Source organism: Corapipo altera, unplaced genomic scaffold (genome assembly GCF_003945725.1).
Source record: "Corapipo altera isolate COAL_440 unplaced genomic scaffold, ASM394572v1 110, whole genome shotgun sequence".
Classification (NCBI taxonomy): Eukaryota; Metazoa; Chordata; class Aves; order Passeriformes; family Pipridae; genus Corapipo; species Corapipo altera.
The window spans coordinates 1,397,365-1,417,280 of NW_020884960.1; the positions used below are offsets into that span (position 1 = coordinate 1,397,365).

Below are 19,916 nucleotides of genomic sequence, written 5' to 3' on the forward strand. Positions count from 1 at the left end.
CTTGGACTGTCATCTTCAGATCTTTGTGAGAGTTTCACTTAATTTACAATTAGTGGCTGACTAGTACTGCTGAGTAGAAAAGCTGTGTTTCTTTGTGTCTGCTGGTACATGAGAAGCTCAAATTGGACTGAAAGGTGAAGCAGATATAAGCACTGACTGGTCAGTTTTAAGTAACAGTATGGAATACCTGAAATTTAAAGTGTTATTCTTAGTATGCTTATTGAAAGTTCTTTGGTGGAAAGATGCCATTGTAAACTCTGAAGAGCTGCCTCTCTCCAACTGCTTTTTTGCTTAAATGTGTGCAAATGTCATCTGCCAGAAGCATGAGCTGCTGTGAGACTGCAGGAGAGTCGAGCAGATGCATAAATGGTTTTAGAAAACACCCTGGCTGTGGAATGAGACTGTCAGCCTGCAGAAGAGAAGGCTTCAGGGAGACCTTAGAGGTGCTTTCAGACTAAAGGGGCTCCAAGAGAGCTGGAGAGGGACTTTGGACAAGGGCCTGGAGTGACAGGACAAGGGGAAATGGCTTCCCACAGACAGAGGGCAGGGTTACATGGGATATTGGGAAGCAATTCTTGCGCTGAGGGTGGTGAGGCCCTGGCACAGGTTGCCCAGAGAAACTGTGACTGCCCTATCCATGGAAGTGTCCAGGGCCAGGTTGGACAGAGCTTGGAGCAACCTGGGCTAGTGGAAACTGTCCCTGTCCATGGCAGGGGGTTGGACTTGATGATCCAAACCATTCTATGGTTCTGTGAATTGGACACTTCAGACTTAAGAAGATGCCATGTAGGAAGGTGAAGCACCCAGAGCAATAGCATCCCAGAGAATAGCCCATGTGGAGTACGGAGACTGGAGACTACCATGCATTCAGGCACAGGAGAGCTCTCAGTGAAATTAAATTCAGGCTGTAGGTGTGGATGGGAAGGTGTGCTCAGGCAGACTTTGAAGCTGCAGAAACCCCTTCAGCAAAGGCTGATGAGAGAGTTCATTGCCTTCTGTCACAGGTGCTAAAGCACATGGTTTTTGTCTTGCTCTCCATGGTATGTACCTACACTGCTCTTCCCTACTTCATTCTTCAGACAGGATGTGAGAGTGTTGGTACTCATTAAAATGGGCAGAAGTGGTGTTTGTCACTTTTAAGTTTTGCAGACGTTGAGTTCTGATTCTGACTGGGAGGAATAACTGTGTACACCATGAGTATTTCCCTGAAGCTGGGTAAAAACTGGTCTAATGTCCTGCTGCTACCAGAAATATTATAGCTTGCTTGGCTTTCTTACCCTATCTCATGTACTGACTTAGTATTTGACTGTTCAGCAGCTGATTCAGCTGAAACCCAGCAGAAAGCTGTGTGGTGGATGGGTTTCATCTTAATTAGTGAGCTAAGGTGGCTTTAAGGGCCAGACATCTCAGACATGTCTTAGAAAGGGTGGGGGAGGTATGATTGGGAAAGAAAGGCAAAGGTGAGATGCATCTGAACTTTGGCAGGAGAGAGCTGTGAAATTGGCTTTGGCAGGTGAACCTTGCTCCTGTCCCTGCTTCTAGACTGGTTCCTCCCATGTGTCATTTCCCACAGCCTTAAGCGTGAGGTCCTTTGGTGTCTTGCTTATCTGATGGTGATCACTGTTTTCATTTGCTTGTGCTTTTATTTCTGCTAACAGTAAAAAGAGAGAGGTATTTTCCTTACTGCTGCCGTTCTGGGGGGCAGGGCCAGGCGTGGCTGTTGCCCGTGCCGTGGCGGGTGTGAGCCCGTGGGCTGTTGCTGACAGGCTGCTGTGTTTGTGGCCCCCCAGGCATTTCCCGGCCGCGGTCGGACAGCGCGCCGCCCACACCCGTGAACAGGCTGAGCATGCCCCAGAACACCGCCACCAACACCACCCCGCCGCACAACCGCCGGCACCGCGCCGTGACTGTGAACAAAGCCACCATGAAAACCAGCACTGTAAGAGCTCCTGCTCTCTGTTTGAGTAGCTGACCCTTTGGATAGCTTCCTCAGTTAGAGGAAGGAATTTCCTTGCTTCTAGGAGCTGATCTGTTCTTCTGTTCAAATAGGTAACTACCGCACATACTTCAAAAGTGCAGCACCAACCCTCCTCTACTTCTCCACTCTCCAGCCCAAACCAGACAAGCTCTGAGCCACGGCCACTACCAGCTCCTCGCAGGCCAAAGGTTAACAGCATTTTGAACCTCTTTGGATCGTGGTTATTTGATGCAGCGTTTGTTCACTGTAAACTTCATAATGGAATAAACAGAGACAGCAGCATGACTGGTAAATATTACTGAAAAATATATGTACACTTTTTTCCTTGTTTTATTGACATTTCCTACCTGCAAGATTAACACATGCATAATAAAAAAAAAGTAAAATCTGAAGTGCTCTGTTGTGGTTAACGCCTCCTGGCTGAGCCAGCAGCTGCTATTAGCTGAGCAGGTGTTTGGGGGTTTCAAAGTTTAAAGAAACCCCTTACTTTTTACTATTAAATACTCTCTTGCTCTAACAAGCATGGCACTCCTAATTATGGTTGTGGGGAAAATGTTATTAAGTGAAGGAGATCATGTGGTAGGATTCCACTTCTTAATTTGAAATCTTGAGTATCTACGAGTAATAGCAAGTTTCTGTAGTGACTCTTTCGTGTTTAAAAAATTGTCAAACATCCCTCCAGTTACTGCACAAAGTGCTACTTCTCCTTGGTTTTGGAGAGCGTTGTGAAAACAGGAATTCTTAAAATAGCAAGTGAATTTGCTGCCTTTCAGTGATGGTTGCTGTGTGTTTCCCTAAATGACTTGATACCTTGATTGTCTTCAGCCCTTAACTGCTAAACTTATTTTGTCTCCCGTGAGAACGGATGTTTTGAGATATCACAGCAGAATTAGTGCTCTGCTCAGAGAGACTTTTGAGCTATCATCTTACTTTTAGTGATAATATTCAGAAAAGAATAATCTTTCTCCTTACATTTTCCCTGTTCCTTGGTATTTTGAATGTCTGCTAAACTCTTCCAAGAGATCTATTGATCAATCTATCAGGAGCTCACTGGCCTAAGAAAAATAGGGGATTGAGGTTTGTTGTAGCAAGTTGAATGTATAGTGGAACTTGACAGCACCAGTTAAACTGGTGATCTTTCTTTTTTGTTGTGTCAAATCTCTGTGTGGAGGTTTAGGATTTGGAATCTTCTAAAAGTATTTTTAGGTATGTAGCACATAGTTTTTGAAAGTGTTCATTGTGGATTTCTGTGACAGGAGGTTGGAGTCTCTCTGTAGAAGGCCTCTAACATCTGACTAGGGAAATAGCTGAGCTTAGGAAGGAGAAAAGCATCTTTGAGGGTATGTTCACTTGCATATACATTTAGTGTATTTCTGCATTTAGTTCTTTTCAGATTGATGGGATCATTTCAATTTTGACACAACCTGTTTCTTGAGCATTTTTAATGAAGTACTTAAACTCGGAAGGATGTCAGCTGAGATGCTGCTTATGCAACAGTGCCAGCTGTAAACAGAGGTGTTGTGATGCTGGCAGAAGTACACAGACATCCAAAATCAAAAGGATTGACTTCCTTGAAGGGGTTCCAGGGTCTTCTATTTGTATTGCAGTGTCTTAAGTCACCTAACAGCAGTCAGAAAATTGTCATGTTGCCAGCCTTACAGGGATTTAGTGGCTTTCGGGAAACTAGAGACAGCTGTTTGGAATCGATTCCGTTCCTTCTCTGTGCTCTTCTGAGCTGTCCATAGTGAGACCAGTCTTTGCATGTCATGTGATCTGCTGTGTATTAGCAGTGGAGTCCCACGAAACTGTCTCTGTCATGTCCTGGCTTTTCTAGCGATTTGGAAGACAGAATTAACTTACAGAAATTAGTCAAGTACCTGCTGCCTTTCCAGGGTGTTGTTGCTGCTGTGGAAGGTACTGGTCACTGGTCACAACAGTGCTGTAGTGGGCTAGGGGAAGGAGAGAGAACTGAAGATGGACCCATACAGCTGGAACTCTATAGAGAGGCCCCAAACTCTGGTTGTCTAGTTTATCCTTTTGCTCAGCCTTTGCTTGAGATGGGAAAATTCACCAAGACATATAAAAGGCCAGGCCCCTGCAGTTTCTTCTGACTTGAAGCATCAGTGTCTTTTTAATGAGGTTTAAATCCAAATTGAGAAGTTTCTGTTCTGGGAGTCTGCTCTGTGAATCCTGATGCATCCAAGTGAAGTGTTTTCCTCCTCGAAGAGCGTAAGGCAGGAGATGCTGTGCTGGATGATGAGTGATCAGATCTGCACATTGTGCCCATCCACCTGCCTTTGCTCATGCTGCCCAGTGTAAATGTGGCTTGAAGGAGGAGGGGGACAGGGAAGGGACATTTAGCTGCCACAGTCCCTACCCTTAGGAAAGAGGTCAAACAAAATCTGATGCTTTATGGCTGTAGTTGGGCTATTCCTGTATGTCATGGTCCATCTGTTCCCCTTTGTAGCCATGATGCTTTAGCCACTAGCTGGAATATTCTTACTGTGTTTGACACTGCTGTTGATAATCTTGGCATTAGCTTCAGGAGGCACTGTTATTTTTGAGTGCTTCAAATATTTTATGCTTGGGAAATGTCTGCACTTACAATCAACTTTGCCATGTAGTGTTGTCTCCCACTGGCCCACAAGCACTATTTTTTTTTAGTTCTGGAACTGCAGCTGTATAAGATCTCAGCAGCTTTAAAAAACCCTGCTAATGTTCTCTTTGTTTCAATCCCATGCGATTAAGAATTCCTTCTCTGTTGGCTGTCTGTGGCTTCTGTGTTTCACTGCTATCTGGAGGACTGAGAACCACTTTTCAAAAGGAGGTGAACTGTTGTGTTACAGCTTGTTCCTTGGTCCTGCAGAGACCCAGTGCCCTGGGACACCTCTCGGGAATGCTGCATTTTCTAGAGTTTCTTGCTCCTCTTCTGTCGCCCTGCGCATTCTCAGTGAGGACCCCTATGACCTGATTGCCATGAGCTCAGTACAGTGCCTGGCAGGTAACCCTGTGGTCTCAAGCTCTAGTTCAGAATTTGGTTTGGTACTTTTAAACAAACCTTGATGACTCACATGGCCAAGCACATCATCCTTCTCCCATCTTGCAGCACACATCTTTTTGATGAGCTTTAGGTAGTAAAGAGCAGTTGATCAAGGCTCATGTGAGTGAGTACTCCTCTACCGTGTTTTGTTTTTTTTTTGTCCCAGGGCCTCATGTCTTACCTCTGGAACTCTTTAACCTCCAGAAAGGAAGTCACAAAAATTGATCGGTAGAAAAATGTCCAGCTTTTTGTAGGTCTTGAGAAGGAAAACTATCTGAATGGGTGGAAGGGTGACTGAACTTGCTCTACTTGGCCTTGCTTTACTGGGGAGGGCTGACTATATAATCTCCAGAGGCCCCTCCAGTCTCAACTCTTCTGGTTCTGTCAGGTTAACTGTTGCCCCACTCTTGTTCAATTTTCTGTCATCTTCATAGTGAACTTCTTGTAGCAACCCTGACTCGATTCAGGAGAGACATAAGTGTTCCACATTTGTGGTTTAGTCTGTCTCTCTTCGGGAAGAGAGAATTGTTCTCTCTCTAAAGATTAGCTGGAGGTCATCTGTATATGGCTGAGTGCTTGTGGAGGTTATCACCTGGAAAGCAGTTGTCCTGTTTGCTCTTTCAAGGTCCTTCAAGGTAGTCCTGTGTCAATGTTTGGATTCTGAAGCAGAGTGATGATTTTGCCATCATTGGCGTGATGCTTTTGGGCCTTGAGTGACCTTATCAGGTTTTGGTTTCTGTACCCAGACCTTTATGGCTTTATGGTGGGCAGCTGATAAACATCACTGTGTTGTTGTGAGAGAGTAAAAATGACCGGTTGAAAAATGCATAGGTGGTTTGAAAGCAGCTGGATCCTGATTCCATAGTCTTTAGAATAAGATGGGTGGATGGTATTTATGTAGCTGATACTGTAGGTTGAATGATCCCTGTGATAGAAAACACCTTCATAAGAAATTTGCTAGGGAGCTTGTATGAGGTTGACCTGAGAATGATCTCTGGGGTGTGTGTGCCTGTGCCAAGTGCAGCTCCAGTGGCAGGATGTGTTTCAGACCATCTTGGCCATACGGTGTGTGCTGTTGCTGTCCTCAGCCTTTGAGAATTGGGAGACACTCATGAGTACCTTGTGCCAGCATTTCAGCAACTGAATCTTCCAGTCCGATGGGCTCGCTCTCAGTCCTTGTCCCTAAAGCGGTTGGTCACAGCCTGCCAGCTCTGTGGTTTATGGCAGCTGAAGGAGACACCTTGCTGTGTTGCTGGTGTCACCCAAGTGCTGTTGGCAGTGGGGGAGTCTTGGGGTGTACCCTCATCTCCTCTGGCCCTCCTGTCATTAACATCCCAGAGAATGTTTCTGGGGTTCTAGGAGCAAACTCCAAGCAGCCCTGGCTAGAGACATCTTGATTGCTGCTGAGGGGCTCGGTGGTGGGTGTTGGTCTGACCCTGCCAGTTGGTCTGACCACTCTTGCCAGGTGGTGCCTGGTACCTGGCAGCTGGAGTCTTTCCTCTCTTCTTTCTCTGGACATTGATTAAGATGTTGGTGTTTCTGGGAGTGTGCTACCTTTTGTTTCTGCTTTGGAAGGTTGTTGGTGGAGCTGGGGGTCAGGGGAGGCATGCTTGGGTATTTTGGTTGTTAGCGGCTTGGCTTAGGGCAGTGGGAGCTGTAACACTGTCACGATCTCGTGGTTTGGAAGCAGCAGTACTGCTGTGAGGAGACTGCAGGTAAGTACTGCCCCCCTGCAAGACATACCCCAAGTCACAGGAGCCCTAGGATAGCCTTGTGTATGCTCCATGTGCAGTGTGACACGGGGACAGGTCTGTGAGCTGGGAAGGGTTAATACAGCCTGTTAAAGAATGGATGTACATAGATATGAACAGCTGTAAATCTTAGTAGTATTTTGTAACTTTTTGTTCATTGTTTTGCATGGTACTTTCAAAACCATAATTTTGGACCTGAATGCCAATTTCCTATGTGTTTAACGAGCTTGCTGTATCATAAAGCTTTTAATCTATTTTTTAAAAAAGCTAAAAGCTTCTTAACTTATATTACAATTTCACCATCTTAAAAGTATTTTATAACTACTGCTGTCCTTTGATTTGTTTCCATTTTATTTCTATTATCTTGCAGCATCTTTTATCCAAATTCTTCTTTCTTATAAATCTTGTAAGTAGGAACCAGTAGCTTTTCCTTAATTGCTGTCATGCTTTTCTTTTTCCATAATCCCATATTTTATTTGTAAATTCATGCTCATCGTCTCTTGTAGCTTTTGCACTTTTACTTGAAAAAGACAAGTAATTTTTTTTGTGTGTGTTTTTTCAATGGGGAGGATTGTTGGCAAAAGCAAATTAATCTGCCTGAATCAGTCCCATCTTTTCTGTACTTTAGTCTGTGATCATGTCATGAATTTCAGGACTTTGCACTAACCATGTTTTTTTTACTTAAAGCTTATTTTACAGACCTAGTGTTTGATTTGTATGCATTGTGCATGTAGTGTTTTTTTCCAACTACAGTATATTGCTGGATAGCTTATTTAGGACAAAAAAATGGCTCATGGGAAGATGCATAAAGATTTGTGATTATTTGCTACTTACGTCATGAAAATTTGCAAGGTAACCATAGGTTAAATGCCAAATTTGAGGACAAAAATTCAGAGTAGACACTTGTCATTAAGACATTTCCTTTAAAAAATAAAACAAAAAAACCACTATCTGTAAATTATCAGGTATTCCAACTGCCAAAGTGTTAACACGCCTTTGTTTGCAAGGCTGACTGTGAACCTGCTGTTCCCCCAGTGTCCCAGAGTTGAGACAGAGGAAGTTCTCTTATGCCAATGTGTCAGGAGCACACATTGTCTGCTCTTTGCTTTTGTAGTTACAGAAATTTTGAAAATCCGTAGAGTCTTAGCTAAAAATAAGAAGGCACTCTTTCTGATATTAGTAATCCTAGAGTGAAGTTGTCCAAGGAAAAGACAAAAAAAAAATTAAAAAAAAAATCCCATTGAGTGCAATATATGTTTTGTTTTGGCTGCCATTCTGGAAGAAAGGATGGAGCCTGCAGAGCGAGTGGTCTCGCACCCACATGACACTGTGTGAAAGGGGGACCAGAAATCTCTGTAGGAAGACCTGGTTTGGGGTGGATTGGCAGAACTGCCCTGCAGGAGCGAGCACAGAGCTGGCAGAGCCGTGTCCCCGTTAGGTCACAGGGGCTCCCCAGGGGCTGCTGTGGGACAGGGGCAGGAGTGGGCCAGCCCCTGTAGCTGCTGTCTGGGGGCTCTCGTAACCTCATACTTACTTGGCACTTTCAGTGGTCATGTGAGGAGAGGGACACCGAATTAGGAGAGTGGGTTCTACAACCTTCCTTTTCTCTTATGGGTCCTTAGATTTTTTGGGTTGATGTTCAGAGCAGCATGAGATGAGTTGGCCAGCTGGAAATTAAGCACTTCCTTGGAGGTCATAGTAATGGCACCATCTAAATTTTGGGGATTTTTTTTCAAGGCAGGAGGGCAAAGTGGCACTTCATTGTTGTGGGGACGAGAACTAGGTGAGGGAGATCCTTGTCCTCCAGAGAGGGTAGGAAGCTAATACTGGATATAATCTTACTCTTCCCAGCAGAAAGGAAGGGTCAGTCTCCAGCATATGAAGGTCAGTTGTTGTCATCCTTACAGAGCAAAAAAGTTAGTTACACCCAAAAATGCTTCCTGAACAGAGGCGCTGGCTGAAATACAGTGAACTAACAGCTTCATGTTAACTACTAAATTGGACGTGATCTTTGTGTCCCGGATCCCATGAGCCTGTTCTGTACATTGGCACACACAGTGAAATGCTGTTTTTTCTCTTCCCAGCTATAGCAACCCAAGCTAGTGTGGAGTTCCGCCGGAAAGGATCCCAAATGTCCACAGACACTATGGCTTCCAACCCCATGTTTGATGCGAGTGAATTCCCAGACAACTATGAAGCAGGAAGGGCAGAGGCATGCGGGACACTGTGTAGGATATTTTGTAGCAAGAAGACTGGGGAGGAAATATTGCCAGCTTACCTATCCCGGTACTAACCTACCTTCCAGTTGCTTTATTGGTGTGACTTCGTGGTGCAGATTAATTCCCAGTAAACAGCATTCTGCTGCTGTCCAAATCCCGTGATGCCAGTTCAAAAAACACCAGGTTGGCCTTCAGAGGCTGGAGGTGCTATTTCTGGCTAACCCCAGTGCTGGTCTCCTCTTGCATTCTCATGATGCTGATTTTCATTGGGTTTTCTTCAAGTTCCAGTTGAAGGGGAGTCTCTTAAAGTGTGCCTCCAGCTGGAAGGAACATTTTCTTTGGCACTTTCTTGCCTCTTGTATTTCTATTTTTGTTTAATCTGTCACTGAATATTGTTCAGATGGAAAAAGTGTGCAGACATGAGACTTTGTACACTTTATTAGACCACAGAGGATCTTGTGTTGTCAAGTACTACAACACTGGGTTTGGTTTTTTGTGGTTGCTTATTTATCACCCTTCGAATATTGAAATGTGGGAATTATTTGAAACAGTTGTGTTTGAACTGCCTCTGTGTTCAGTTTTGTTTCTAATAAAATAAGGCAGTCTTGCCTATCATAGTATACGTTCTTCCCAAATTTTTAGTAAGTAAGATAACAAAGGCTAAGGCAGAGAGTCAATTTAAATCATGATTCTCTCAAACTGTTTGTGTATATTTTTCCCAGATGGCATCAAAACTTCCCAGAAGACTGAACAATTTTATATCTTGAATGTTGTAGTATTTTGCTTATAGATAGTTCATGTTTCTCTTGCCTGGTCAGTGGGACTCCTCTGGGTCTGAAAGCCTTCTGAAAAAACTAAGGAGGTATAAGTATTCTTTAGCCAGAAGCTGCCTTGGAATGGCGGACAGCGAGTTCCTGCTCCTGCTTTTTCATTGATTATGTTGGTTATGTTTGGTCTCATTTTCCAGATTGCTGTCCTGACATCCTGTCTCTTGTCCTGTCCACCACTTCCCCTGAGATTTCTCAGTATTTTTCTTGTTAAAATCAAGGTTCCACTCCCACCCTTACATGGGAAGGGAGTAGCGGGGAGCAGGTGATCCAGCACTGTTAGTAATCAGCTGGGTGTATCAGCACAGCTCCCAGGCTGGGTGTTGCAACAAGTTAGTGATTTCAGTAAAACTGTGCTGCCTGGCTTTTCACATGAAATACCTGTGATCTGGGAAGGTCTTGTTAAGCTGGTCAGGTGTGTTTTTGCCAGTGCCAAAGTAACATGGGGGGATGCTCATATCAATATTTCCTAACTCTGGTTCTGGAACTTACTATATTTTATGTAGACAAGATCAAATAGTGGCTGCGCATTCTTGTTCGTGTGGGATTCTGTTGGTTTTTATATGCAAATAATTTAATTTTATCTTTCTTTGTCAGATTTTACATGCTTTTAATTCAGGGTTTGCAGATAGCAGATTTCGTTTGCCACCCCGTTCTTGCCAGTGTTATTCTAAACTCCCCTCCTCTGTTCTGCTGTGACCTGAAAGGAATCGATGTCGTGGTTCCCTACTTCATTTCGGCTCTTGAAACTATTTTACCTGACAGGTAAATTGCTGTTTCCATATAAACATCATCAGATGTTAGGAGGTGTTTGTCTTCTGTCATTCCTGAGTAGTTTCACTGAAGGAATTCTGCCACGTGGGGCTCACAGTGCATGATAATAGCAGCACTGTGTAAGCTCAAATTTTCAATTTTATTTGAGGCAGTTTTCTTTAAAGCAATAATAATGCTTTCTTTAAATGTAATATGTGAGTTGGTAGCTGCATATTCATGGATGGAAAGCAGTACCTTTAAGAATAGGTAAAAGGAGTGATTTAGCTCAAATATATTGAAAGCCTACTGATTTTAAACTTTCACAAGATATTCATTAGTGGCTGTTGCTACAGAGAATTCAATAAGTGAGTAATTGTGCACAACGTTAAATGGAAAAATTGATAATTTAAACTGATGAAATTGGAGTAGGTTCTTAAACCAGAAGATATAACCTCACTTGTCAGAGCTTTATAGATTTCTGGATGTTTTGCTAAGTAAAGCACTTAGTAGTACTCTCTGAATGCCTTTTTCAATGCATGTGTTATGTCTTGGTACTGCATTTTGGTTTGAAGTTATACATAAAATATTATTTATCTGCTGGGCCTTAATCTGAGCCAGTGCTTCTTTTGGATAGGTCTTAGAAAGAAACAGCTACATTGCATACTGCAAATTACTTAAGACCATTGGGTGGCTGTGTATTTAATTTTAACTTAATTAAATTTGGCTCCAGATTCCTGTGAAAAGTTGATTAACTGTGTGATGCTTTGATTTGCAGAGAACTCTCAAAGTTTAAAATCTATGTAAACCCCACAGAGCTAAGAAGAGCTTCCATTAACATCTTGCTGTCTCTGTTGCCTCTTCCTCATCATTTTGGAACAATAAAGTCCGAGGTAGTAAACTTATCACTTTATTTGCATTTCCATTTTATTTTCCCTGTTGTTTTGGAGTGGGATTTGATGGTTTGTGGGTTGTATTGGGTGTTCTCTTTGGCACTGAAACACTTACAGCGACCGAGGGAACAGTAAGACCATATTACAGGTTTTCAGTAGCAATGGGTGCTGTGGATGTTGACTTTTGAAACAATACCCTGCTGACGTGATCTTTAATTGATACTGAAATAAGTGTGTTTTTCCTTCAGGTTGTCCTGGAAGGGAAATTCAGCAATGATGACAGCTCAACATATGATAAGCCAGTAACATTCCTGTCCTTGAAGCTGAGGCTTGTGAATATACTTATAGGAGCTTTGCAAACAGAAACAGATCCCAACAACACTCAAATGATACTAGGTTATTTCAACTTTTTTATTTATTTACTGTGTTGTAGAAGTGTCTGTCTTAATCTGTCCTGGGATAACATGGGTTATTAGTAACGTATTGCTTTGCAAGAAGAAGGTTTAAATTCCTGGCAGGTTGTCATATTGTAATCTCCCTCATACTATGAAAATGTCTTAAAAAGCCTCATGTTTTTGTAAATCTCTTTCTTTTTACAGATGTGGAGTAGTACTTGAAAAGTAGAGGGGAAAGTAAAACACATCCTAGCATAAAAAGTCAGTCATAACTAGGAATGGAAATAGGAAAAATTGTCATTTTAACTTTGGGAAGGATTCGCAACTAATGCATTACAAGGAAAACCTTAGTTTTTGGCATAGTTCAACCTAGAAACAAATTGAAGTACCAGAGACTGATAGTCCAGCTCTGGCAAAATACAGATGACATTTGTTTAGCAGTGTGTAAATCCTCAGACAAAAGCCAAAGTTTTGAATAGAGTCTGGAGATGCACTGTGCACGGTTTGGCAACAAACTGTTCTTTGAAGTAAAGAGTGGATTAACATGCTGAATACTCAGAAAGGAAGTAGAAGATAAAACCTTGGGTAGTGCATAATCTATCAACTTAAATATTTTCAGACAAGTAAAAAGGTACTTGCCTATTATTCTCCCCCAGTTTTCTCTTTCAACGTGATGTCCTTACGACTTCCCTGTTGTCTGTTTAAAAAGGCAAAATAGTGTGCCTTGTTCTGGGAGGCAGAGACTCTAGCTGGTTACCAGGGGAGGGCAAGGAAATGATGTGAGCAATTAAGGGAAAGGAAAGAAACGCAGGGTGCAAAGACTTTTGGAAGGTTACCTTACAGGAGCTGAAAGTTTCTTTTCTAGCAGAAGACTAGAGTGGAGTAATTTGAAAGAATGATTTGCAGCCAGTGCTGATGAAGGGGTGAGGATACTCCTGGTTTGCAAGTGAGACCCTCAGAGCATTGGTGCTTTGAGGGTTGCCCCACCTCCAGTGCCACGTCTGGCACCACAGGGCGATGCTCTGTTAGACCCAGCCATGCAGTCCTGTGCCCCTCACAGCCAGTTGGTTTGCAGCCAGCTGGGTAGGTGCTCTGCCTTGAACAGGATTTTTGCTATTATTATTCCCATACTAGTCCATCACAGTTCATCTCCCCCGTATTCCTCTTCTGAAACTCCTGTTTCCATATATGAAGTTATTTCCTGCTGGCTTTAGCTGGAGGGGATTCATGAACCTCCATTTTAGCCAGAAATTCTCACATGTTCACCAGCTTCTCAACAAAAACACTGTTTCCAGCTGCCACTAAATGTTTGACAGCAAGTTGTGCATTTCATAGATCACAGAATGGTTTGGGTTGGAAGGGACCTTAAAGACCATCTTGTTCCACCCCCTGCCATGAGCAGGGACACCTTCCACTAACCCAGGTTGCTCCAAGCTCTGTCCAACCTGGCCTTGGACACTTCCAGGGATGGGGCAGCCACAACTTCTCTGGGCAACCTGTGCCAGGGCCTCCCCACCCTCACAGGGAAGAATTCCTTCCAAGTATCCCATTTAACTCTGCCCTCTGGCAGTGGGAAGCCATTGCCCCTTGTCCTGGCATTTCCCTTCATAGAGCAAGTGGTGTCTTCCTAAATATTCATTGCTGGGTGAGACAGGGAAGAGAGGCAGAAAACTAAAACTGGTGCTACCAGATGTGTCAGTGTCAGCTTGTTTCAGGTCCATGTCCTTACTCCTTTCCTCATCATCTGGAGATGATGCTGCCAAACAGATACAGGCTGTTCACCTTATTTTACCTAAAACAGATCAACAGTTTTAATTTAAATGTGTTACACTTATATCTTTCCCAAGGTTGAAGAGAAAACTCCCTCCTTGCTCGTTTAGATGCAGTGGGGTTGGTGACCCCTGCACTTAAGAGCTTCAGCTTTTTGAATACAGTATTTTGGTCACTGTTGGAAAACATAGCATGGAAAGTGAGAGGCTGGGGAAGACTTCCAGGTAGAGGGAATTTCAGTGTATGCCATCTCAGATTATGAACTGGCCTTCTGATACATATCCTTAAATTTCACCTGAGTTTTTATATGAGCACAATCTGATGGGAGACAAGGAACCATTCCAGCCCTTCTGTGAAACCAGAATCCTTCCAAACTGAGGAATTTGATAGACTATCACAGAATACTTGGGGTCCAAGGGACCCAGTGCAACTGTCCACCAAGGCAGGTTACACAGGAACACATCCAGGTGGCTTTTGAATGTCCCTAAAGAGGGAGACTCTGTGTTCTCCCTGAGTACCTGTTCCAGGGCTCTGCCACCCTCTATGGAAAGTTCTTCCTCATGTTGAGGTGGAACTTCTTGTGGTTTACTTTATGGCCATTATTCCTTGTCCTGCCACTGAATAGAGTCTGGCACCATCCTCTTGACATATTTATTTTTATATCTTGAGATATTTATATGTATTGATGAGATCCCTCTCAGTCTTTTCTAGACTGTGTTCAAAGCATTTTTAAAATAGCTGAAAGCAGCTTCCATCTGCTTCAAATGGCTAACCCTGAAGCAAATCCTGTGATTTAATAAGAGATTTTATAAAACAGGGTGACTATCTTTTATGCTAGACCTTCTGTGCTTCTTTGTAAATTTTAGCAGTGAATGTTCTACTGCAGTCTGTAGTTACCTTCTGATATCTGGTTTTACAGGTGCAATGTTAAATATTGTTCAGGATTCAGCACTGTTAGAAGCCATTGGCTGTCAGATGGAAACGGTGAGTTTTTCTTTGTTTATTAAGTTACCTCTTCAGAAAGAATGCATCCCTCACTTTACCTGCTACTGAAAGCAGCTCAGGTAGCATCTTGAGGTTTGATCATCTTCTGTATCTGAGAGCACCCGCTGGCATAAGGAACTCTAATCAGAAAAAGCTCCTGTAAACTACCTTTCCCTTTGCAGAACGGTGGTGAAAACAACCTGTTCAAAAGCCACAGTCGCACCAACAGTGGCATCAGCACCGCGAGCGGTGGCAGCACAGAGCCCACGACGCCCGACAGCGAGCGGCCAGCACAAGCCCTGCTGAGGGACTATGGTAAGGACAGCTCTTTGGAAAACCCTGTCACTGTATGCCAGGATGATGCTGCCTGGGTTTTTCTGTTCCATTTCTGGCTAATCCATTGATGTGCCCAGGTGTGAACCCCGGTGGACAGTCCATCTGTGTGCTGCCGATTTGTGCTCTCGTGCCCTTCTGGTGGTTGTTTTAATCCTACTAAAGGACTCTTAACATTTTCAAAATAAGAATGTAAAAGCTTATGGAAAGCGTGTTTCCAAACTGCTTTATTTTAACTTATGTTTTCAAGACACTTAGTTTTTGTCAACAATAATGGGATAAATGTACACCAAGTGTAAATTAATCTCTTCATTTTGGTGTCGTTCCAAATGCTCACCTGACCTCTGCAGCACCTTTTCTTAAACCACATTTAAAAAAACATTTAAAGGACTCTGTTTTTTGTAAAGCAAGTAAGCAGAATGCTTGTGATGTCTCATTTGTTATAACAAGAGAATTTAGTAATTAACTTCAGTTTGCTATGTCTTGTACTGTACATTTTTGATTCTTTGTAGAAAAATCTATGTTGTTCTAACTCTGTGTGTGGTAAGCTGGCTGAATGTCAAGATCCTGCAAGTTCATTTGCACTTTTGTCTTCATCAGTTTAACTGATGTTGGCCAAGTAAATGTGAGAACAAGTCACCTTTTTATTATACTGTAGCCTCGGTTGACAACTCTGTCCTCACCAACCAAAAATGTTTGGTGGTGGGTTTTTTTATCTAGTTTTATAAACAACAAGAGAGGGGAGATTAGCAGGAAAGGCTTCAGTATATTCTGGGGATTCATATAAGCATGTTGGTGCTTTCCCTACAGGATTTCTTTGTTGGAAATTATCAAATTGCTAATTTTCAGCACACCATTTGAATTGTTCATGGGTGTTTTCACTGACAAGTGCTTGTAAAAATATTCATTTGTGAGATTAAAAAAATCTTCTAAATATTTGACTTACTCAGTCTTCAAACCATGACATAACTTGAAATATATTTTGTAGCATATGCCTTTTATTGGATTTTTTAAATTTCCGGTGCACAGAAGGTAAGGTTGTAAGGAATTTATGAAAAGAATTTGTGTTTCCACTGGATGCTTCAGACAAGAGAAAATTGAAGACAAGATGATCTATTGTAACTGTTTAGCCATAGCAGACTCCTGAATCTGCTGCTGGTGTAACACTGAACATAGCTCTTGAGTGGTTAATATGCTAATTTAAGTTTTGGGAAGGATATACCTTAGCTGTCGTAGTTCTCATGTCTCTTTATAACTAGTCATTGAGCAATTATTTGTTTCTGACATTAATTTACATACTTTGGTTTTAACAAATACATGTAGTATTTATGTTTCTAATATTTTGAAGTGAGAACAACTGATACTTAAAACATTTTCTATTTTTTAATTTTGAGCTAAAGGTTCAAGGGAGTAAAAGGTTACAAAAAATTGTCTTTCTCCAGCACTGATTCTTTCATTATCCACATCTCTTGAACCTAGTGCAGCTTTTGATTAACACTAGGTAAGGAAGGAATGGTTAACTTCTGACACGAATATCTAAAATTACATGTGCTCTATTAGTTCATCAATACAATTACTAATGTTTAATATACATTACCAATGCCTAAATTTTTCTGAGACTACAAGACATGACAGCAATTTAAGTACAATAGCAAAACCTGAAGCTGACTGTTCTGCTGCTGAAGTGCAGCAGAGCACTGGGATTATCCAAAATGCCTTAAGAAAAAATTAAATAGAGCTAGCTAGTCTGAATGGGTTTGTGTAATGCTTGGAGTGTACAGGAGGGAGTTAGCCTATGCAAAAGTCACCAAATTTTGAGATTCTGGGTTGGGTATGATTTATTTTATGTCTGTATTGTGGCTGCTTTGCCTTGTGCCTGTGCTTTGCTTATTGTCACTAATGCTTAGTTATTTTCCCTCCCTGTGGTGTGGTTTTGGGGTTATATCCTAGCTCTTCATACAGATACAGCTGCTGGACTGCTGATACGCAGCATCCACCTGGTAACCCAAAGGCTCAACTCCCAGTGGAGGCAGGACATGAGTATCTCTCTGGCTGCCCTGGAGCTGCTCTCTGGACTGGCAAAGGTGAGAGGTGCAGTTTGGTGTGCTCTGGCCCCTTCTCACAGGGTGGTTTTAGTCCTGTTTGGGTGAAAGTCAGGACATCAAACAGATTTCTGTGCCTGAGTTTGTCAGCAAATGTTCTGTTTGGGCACCAGAAAAATCAGCATTGTAGGTCATTTTCTCCCAGTTTAAATGCACTGTGACTCAAAGGACATGTGCCCTGGGGGTGCCTCTTGGCTGAAACTGCTGCTCAGGATGGCCTGTTCAGACACACTGCTCTGCTGCACGATTCTGGCAGGTTTTGTTGAGCTGGCTGGATGGCTCCTAACCTTTCTCATGGATTCCCACTTGTGTCTGGCTTTGGTTTCTGTTTTGCTTTTTTATTCTACACAATCTGCCATATTACGTTGCGTAGTTGAGGAAGCACTTGCCACTAAATAGGCAGTGTCAGTGCAGGACCCTGGGCCATCAGTTTTCAACCTTCCTGTAAGCCACTTGATGTAACTTTGCTTGGCTGGGAGTCTGGTCTGTCCTGTTCCATCTGTAACCCCACTGGGAAACGAGGTTTTGGTGATGTTAGTTGGCAGATGGCAAATATGCCAGGGAATTAAACAACTTTACTCCCCTTTTTGTATTGTACCTGCTTTTCCCCTTCCTCCTCATTTCGGAAATAGTTTTTAGAGCTTGAAGAAAGATGTCATATTTTTAATATGGAGGTGCCACCTTCTTCAGAGCTTTGCACACAGCTGCTTAATTCAACACGAATAACAACTAAAGCTACTAGGTGGGGACAGGAAGAGAACTGTTGAGAAGCAAAATGCCCTTTTCTGCCTGAGGGCTCTTGTCCCCAGGCTGGACTTCATGACCTTTGTTAAGCAAAAGTCTAGTGTACTTACAGCAACCATGATAACCTGGCATGACAATTCAGCTTTTCCTGTCATATTTCCACAGGAACTCAACAGATCTCCTTGAAATATGTCTCAGGCAGTTTTTATAGTGTGAAGTCAGCACTGAACTGTGTTGGACTGAATGCTTATTTATTATTGCAGCAGCATGAGCTGAAGAATGTATTTGAAAGTGTTTGCAATGAATTAATGTATATTATGGGGTCTTAAAGAGTGTCATACAGAACAAGGGGTTTCTGCAGCTTGGTGGTTTAGCCAAGTTTTCTTTCTTTTTTTTTTTTCCTTCTCGCAATGATATGGGAATGTGGAAATATATTATCTTTTCAAATGCCTCCTCTGGTTAATATTAAATATTATATTTAATAATTCTGACGCAGCTGAAATAATTCTTCCCTGGGATCTTTTTCCCCTTCATAGCAAAGTGGGTAGAAAGAAATCACCTCTTTGTGCAGAACTGCAGCAAGGAACCTGTTCTGTTTGTGCCTTTGGCGGTGACAAGTCCCAAAGCCCTTCTCAGGGAGGGGCTGCCCTGGCTTATATCTGTTCAGCACCAGGTTATCAGTGGGACTTGGGAAAGTCAAAAATACTACTTCCTGGAAGGTTCATGAACCTGCCTTTCATAAGCTCATCTTGAGGACACTCTGCCATAGATCTTGGGCTTCTGAAGGACACACTGCCTTAATCCCGGGGCTCTGAATTGTCACTCCCATTTGTGGAGTACGTCTGCCTGGCTCCAGTGCTGTCACCTTCCTGCCTGGATAAAAGTGTGCCTGAATGAGTAAAGCTCTACAAGGCATAGTCAGATGCTACAGAGTAGGAAAAATCCAGCTGTTCCTGTGCTGAGTCACAGTTCTTTAGCTGTATAATGCACACGGTCATGACTGTGCCTGGCTGTTTCCTGACCCTCTGGTCTGGAGCCTTCCTCCCTGCAGCCCTGAGCTGGGAGAGAAGCCAGAGGGGTGTTGGCAGTGAGTTTTGGGGAGTGGGTTATGGGTTTTTTGTCAGCCTGCTTCTCTGAGAGTGGCTTTCCTTTTTCTACTGGTGAAAGTTACTCTGCTGAGAGTATGTCTAGGGGAAAGTTGTCTGAGCAGAATGAAGCCCTTTGGGAAGGGAGACTCCCACTCAAGAGAGACTTGAGTGGGTTCTTAGAAATACAGAATGGGTTGCCAGAGCTGAAGAAGCGGCATTTGCTGAAAGTAAATTTCCAATACTGCAAATTCAGCTTGCATTTGATTTCTTATCAAACCATGTTGGTACCACTCTTGCTCTTGAAAACCAAGTCATGCAATATGGTGGCACCTCAGTGCAGCATTTCTTTCAGCTTAAATAATTTTACCCACAATTTTAAGCTGTAATCATAAAAGACCTCAACTGCTTATTCCCGTTTCTTAAAACTGCATTTCAAAATGCACTTCTTTCTTCTCTGGAAGATTTCTGTGGAGGAATTCTCACACTGTCCTCCTTGCTTGGCCAGGTGAAGGTGGTGGTGGACCCCTGTGATCGGAAGCGGGCGATCAGCTCCGTGTGCAGCTACATCGTGTACCAGTGCAGCCGCCCGGCCCCGCTGCACTCCCGGGACCTGCACTCCATGATCGTGGCAGCGTTCCAGTGCCTCTGCGTGTGGCTCACCGAGCACCCCGACATGCTGGATGAGAAGGTCAGAGCCTCTGCTGCACAGATTTTGAGCACTGCAGTTGTGATCCTTTCGTGTCCAAACTCTTGGTTTACTTTAAAATATATATATTTTAAAAATATACTTAAAATATATATCTTTTAAAAATATACTTAAAATATATATCTTTTAAAAATGTACTAAAAAATATATCTTTTAAAAATGTACTAAAAAATATATACATATATTTTAAAAATGTACTAAAAATATATATATTTTTAAAATGTGCTAAAATATATATACATATATTTTAAAAATATACTAAAAATATATATTTTTTTAAAATGTGCTAAAATATATATACATATATTTTAAAAATATATTTTAAAAAATATATAT

General features: G+C 42.5%; 1 protein-coding gene across 1 annotated transcript in view; it reads left to right on the forward strand.

Annotated features, from left to right (window-relative positions):
* Positions 1-19,916, forward strand: part of RALGAPB (Ral GTPase activating protein non-catalytic beta subunit) — a 64,012-nt gene that overhangs the window by 19,320 nt on the left and 24,776 nt on the right. The window contains 10 exon segments of the mRNA XM_027664012.1: positions 1,791-1,939; positions 2,050-2,266; positions 8,854-9,055; positions 10,413-10,580; positions 11,344-11,458; positions 11,707-11,854; positions 14,543-14,607; positions 14,790-14,922; positions 16,891-17,024; positions 19,380-19,562. Coding sequence (XP_027519813.1) covers positions 1,791-1,939; positions 2,050-2,266; positions 8,854-9,055; positions 10,413-10,580; positions 11,344-11,458; positions 11,707-11,854; positions 14,543-14,607; positions 14,790-14,922; positions 16,891-17,024; positions 19,380-19,562 — 1,514 coding nt within the window.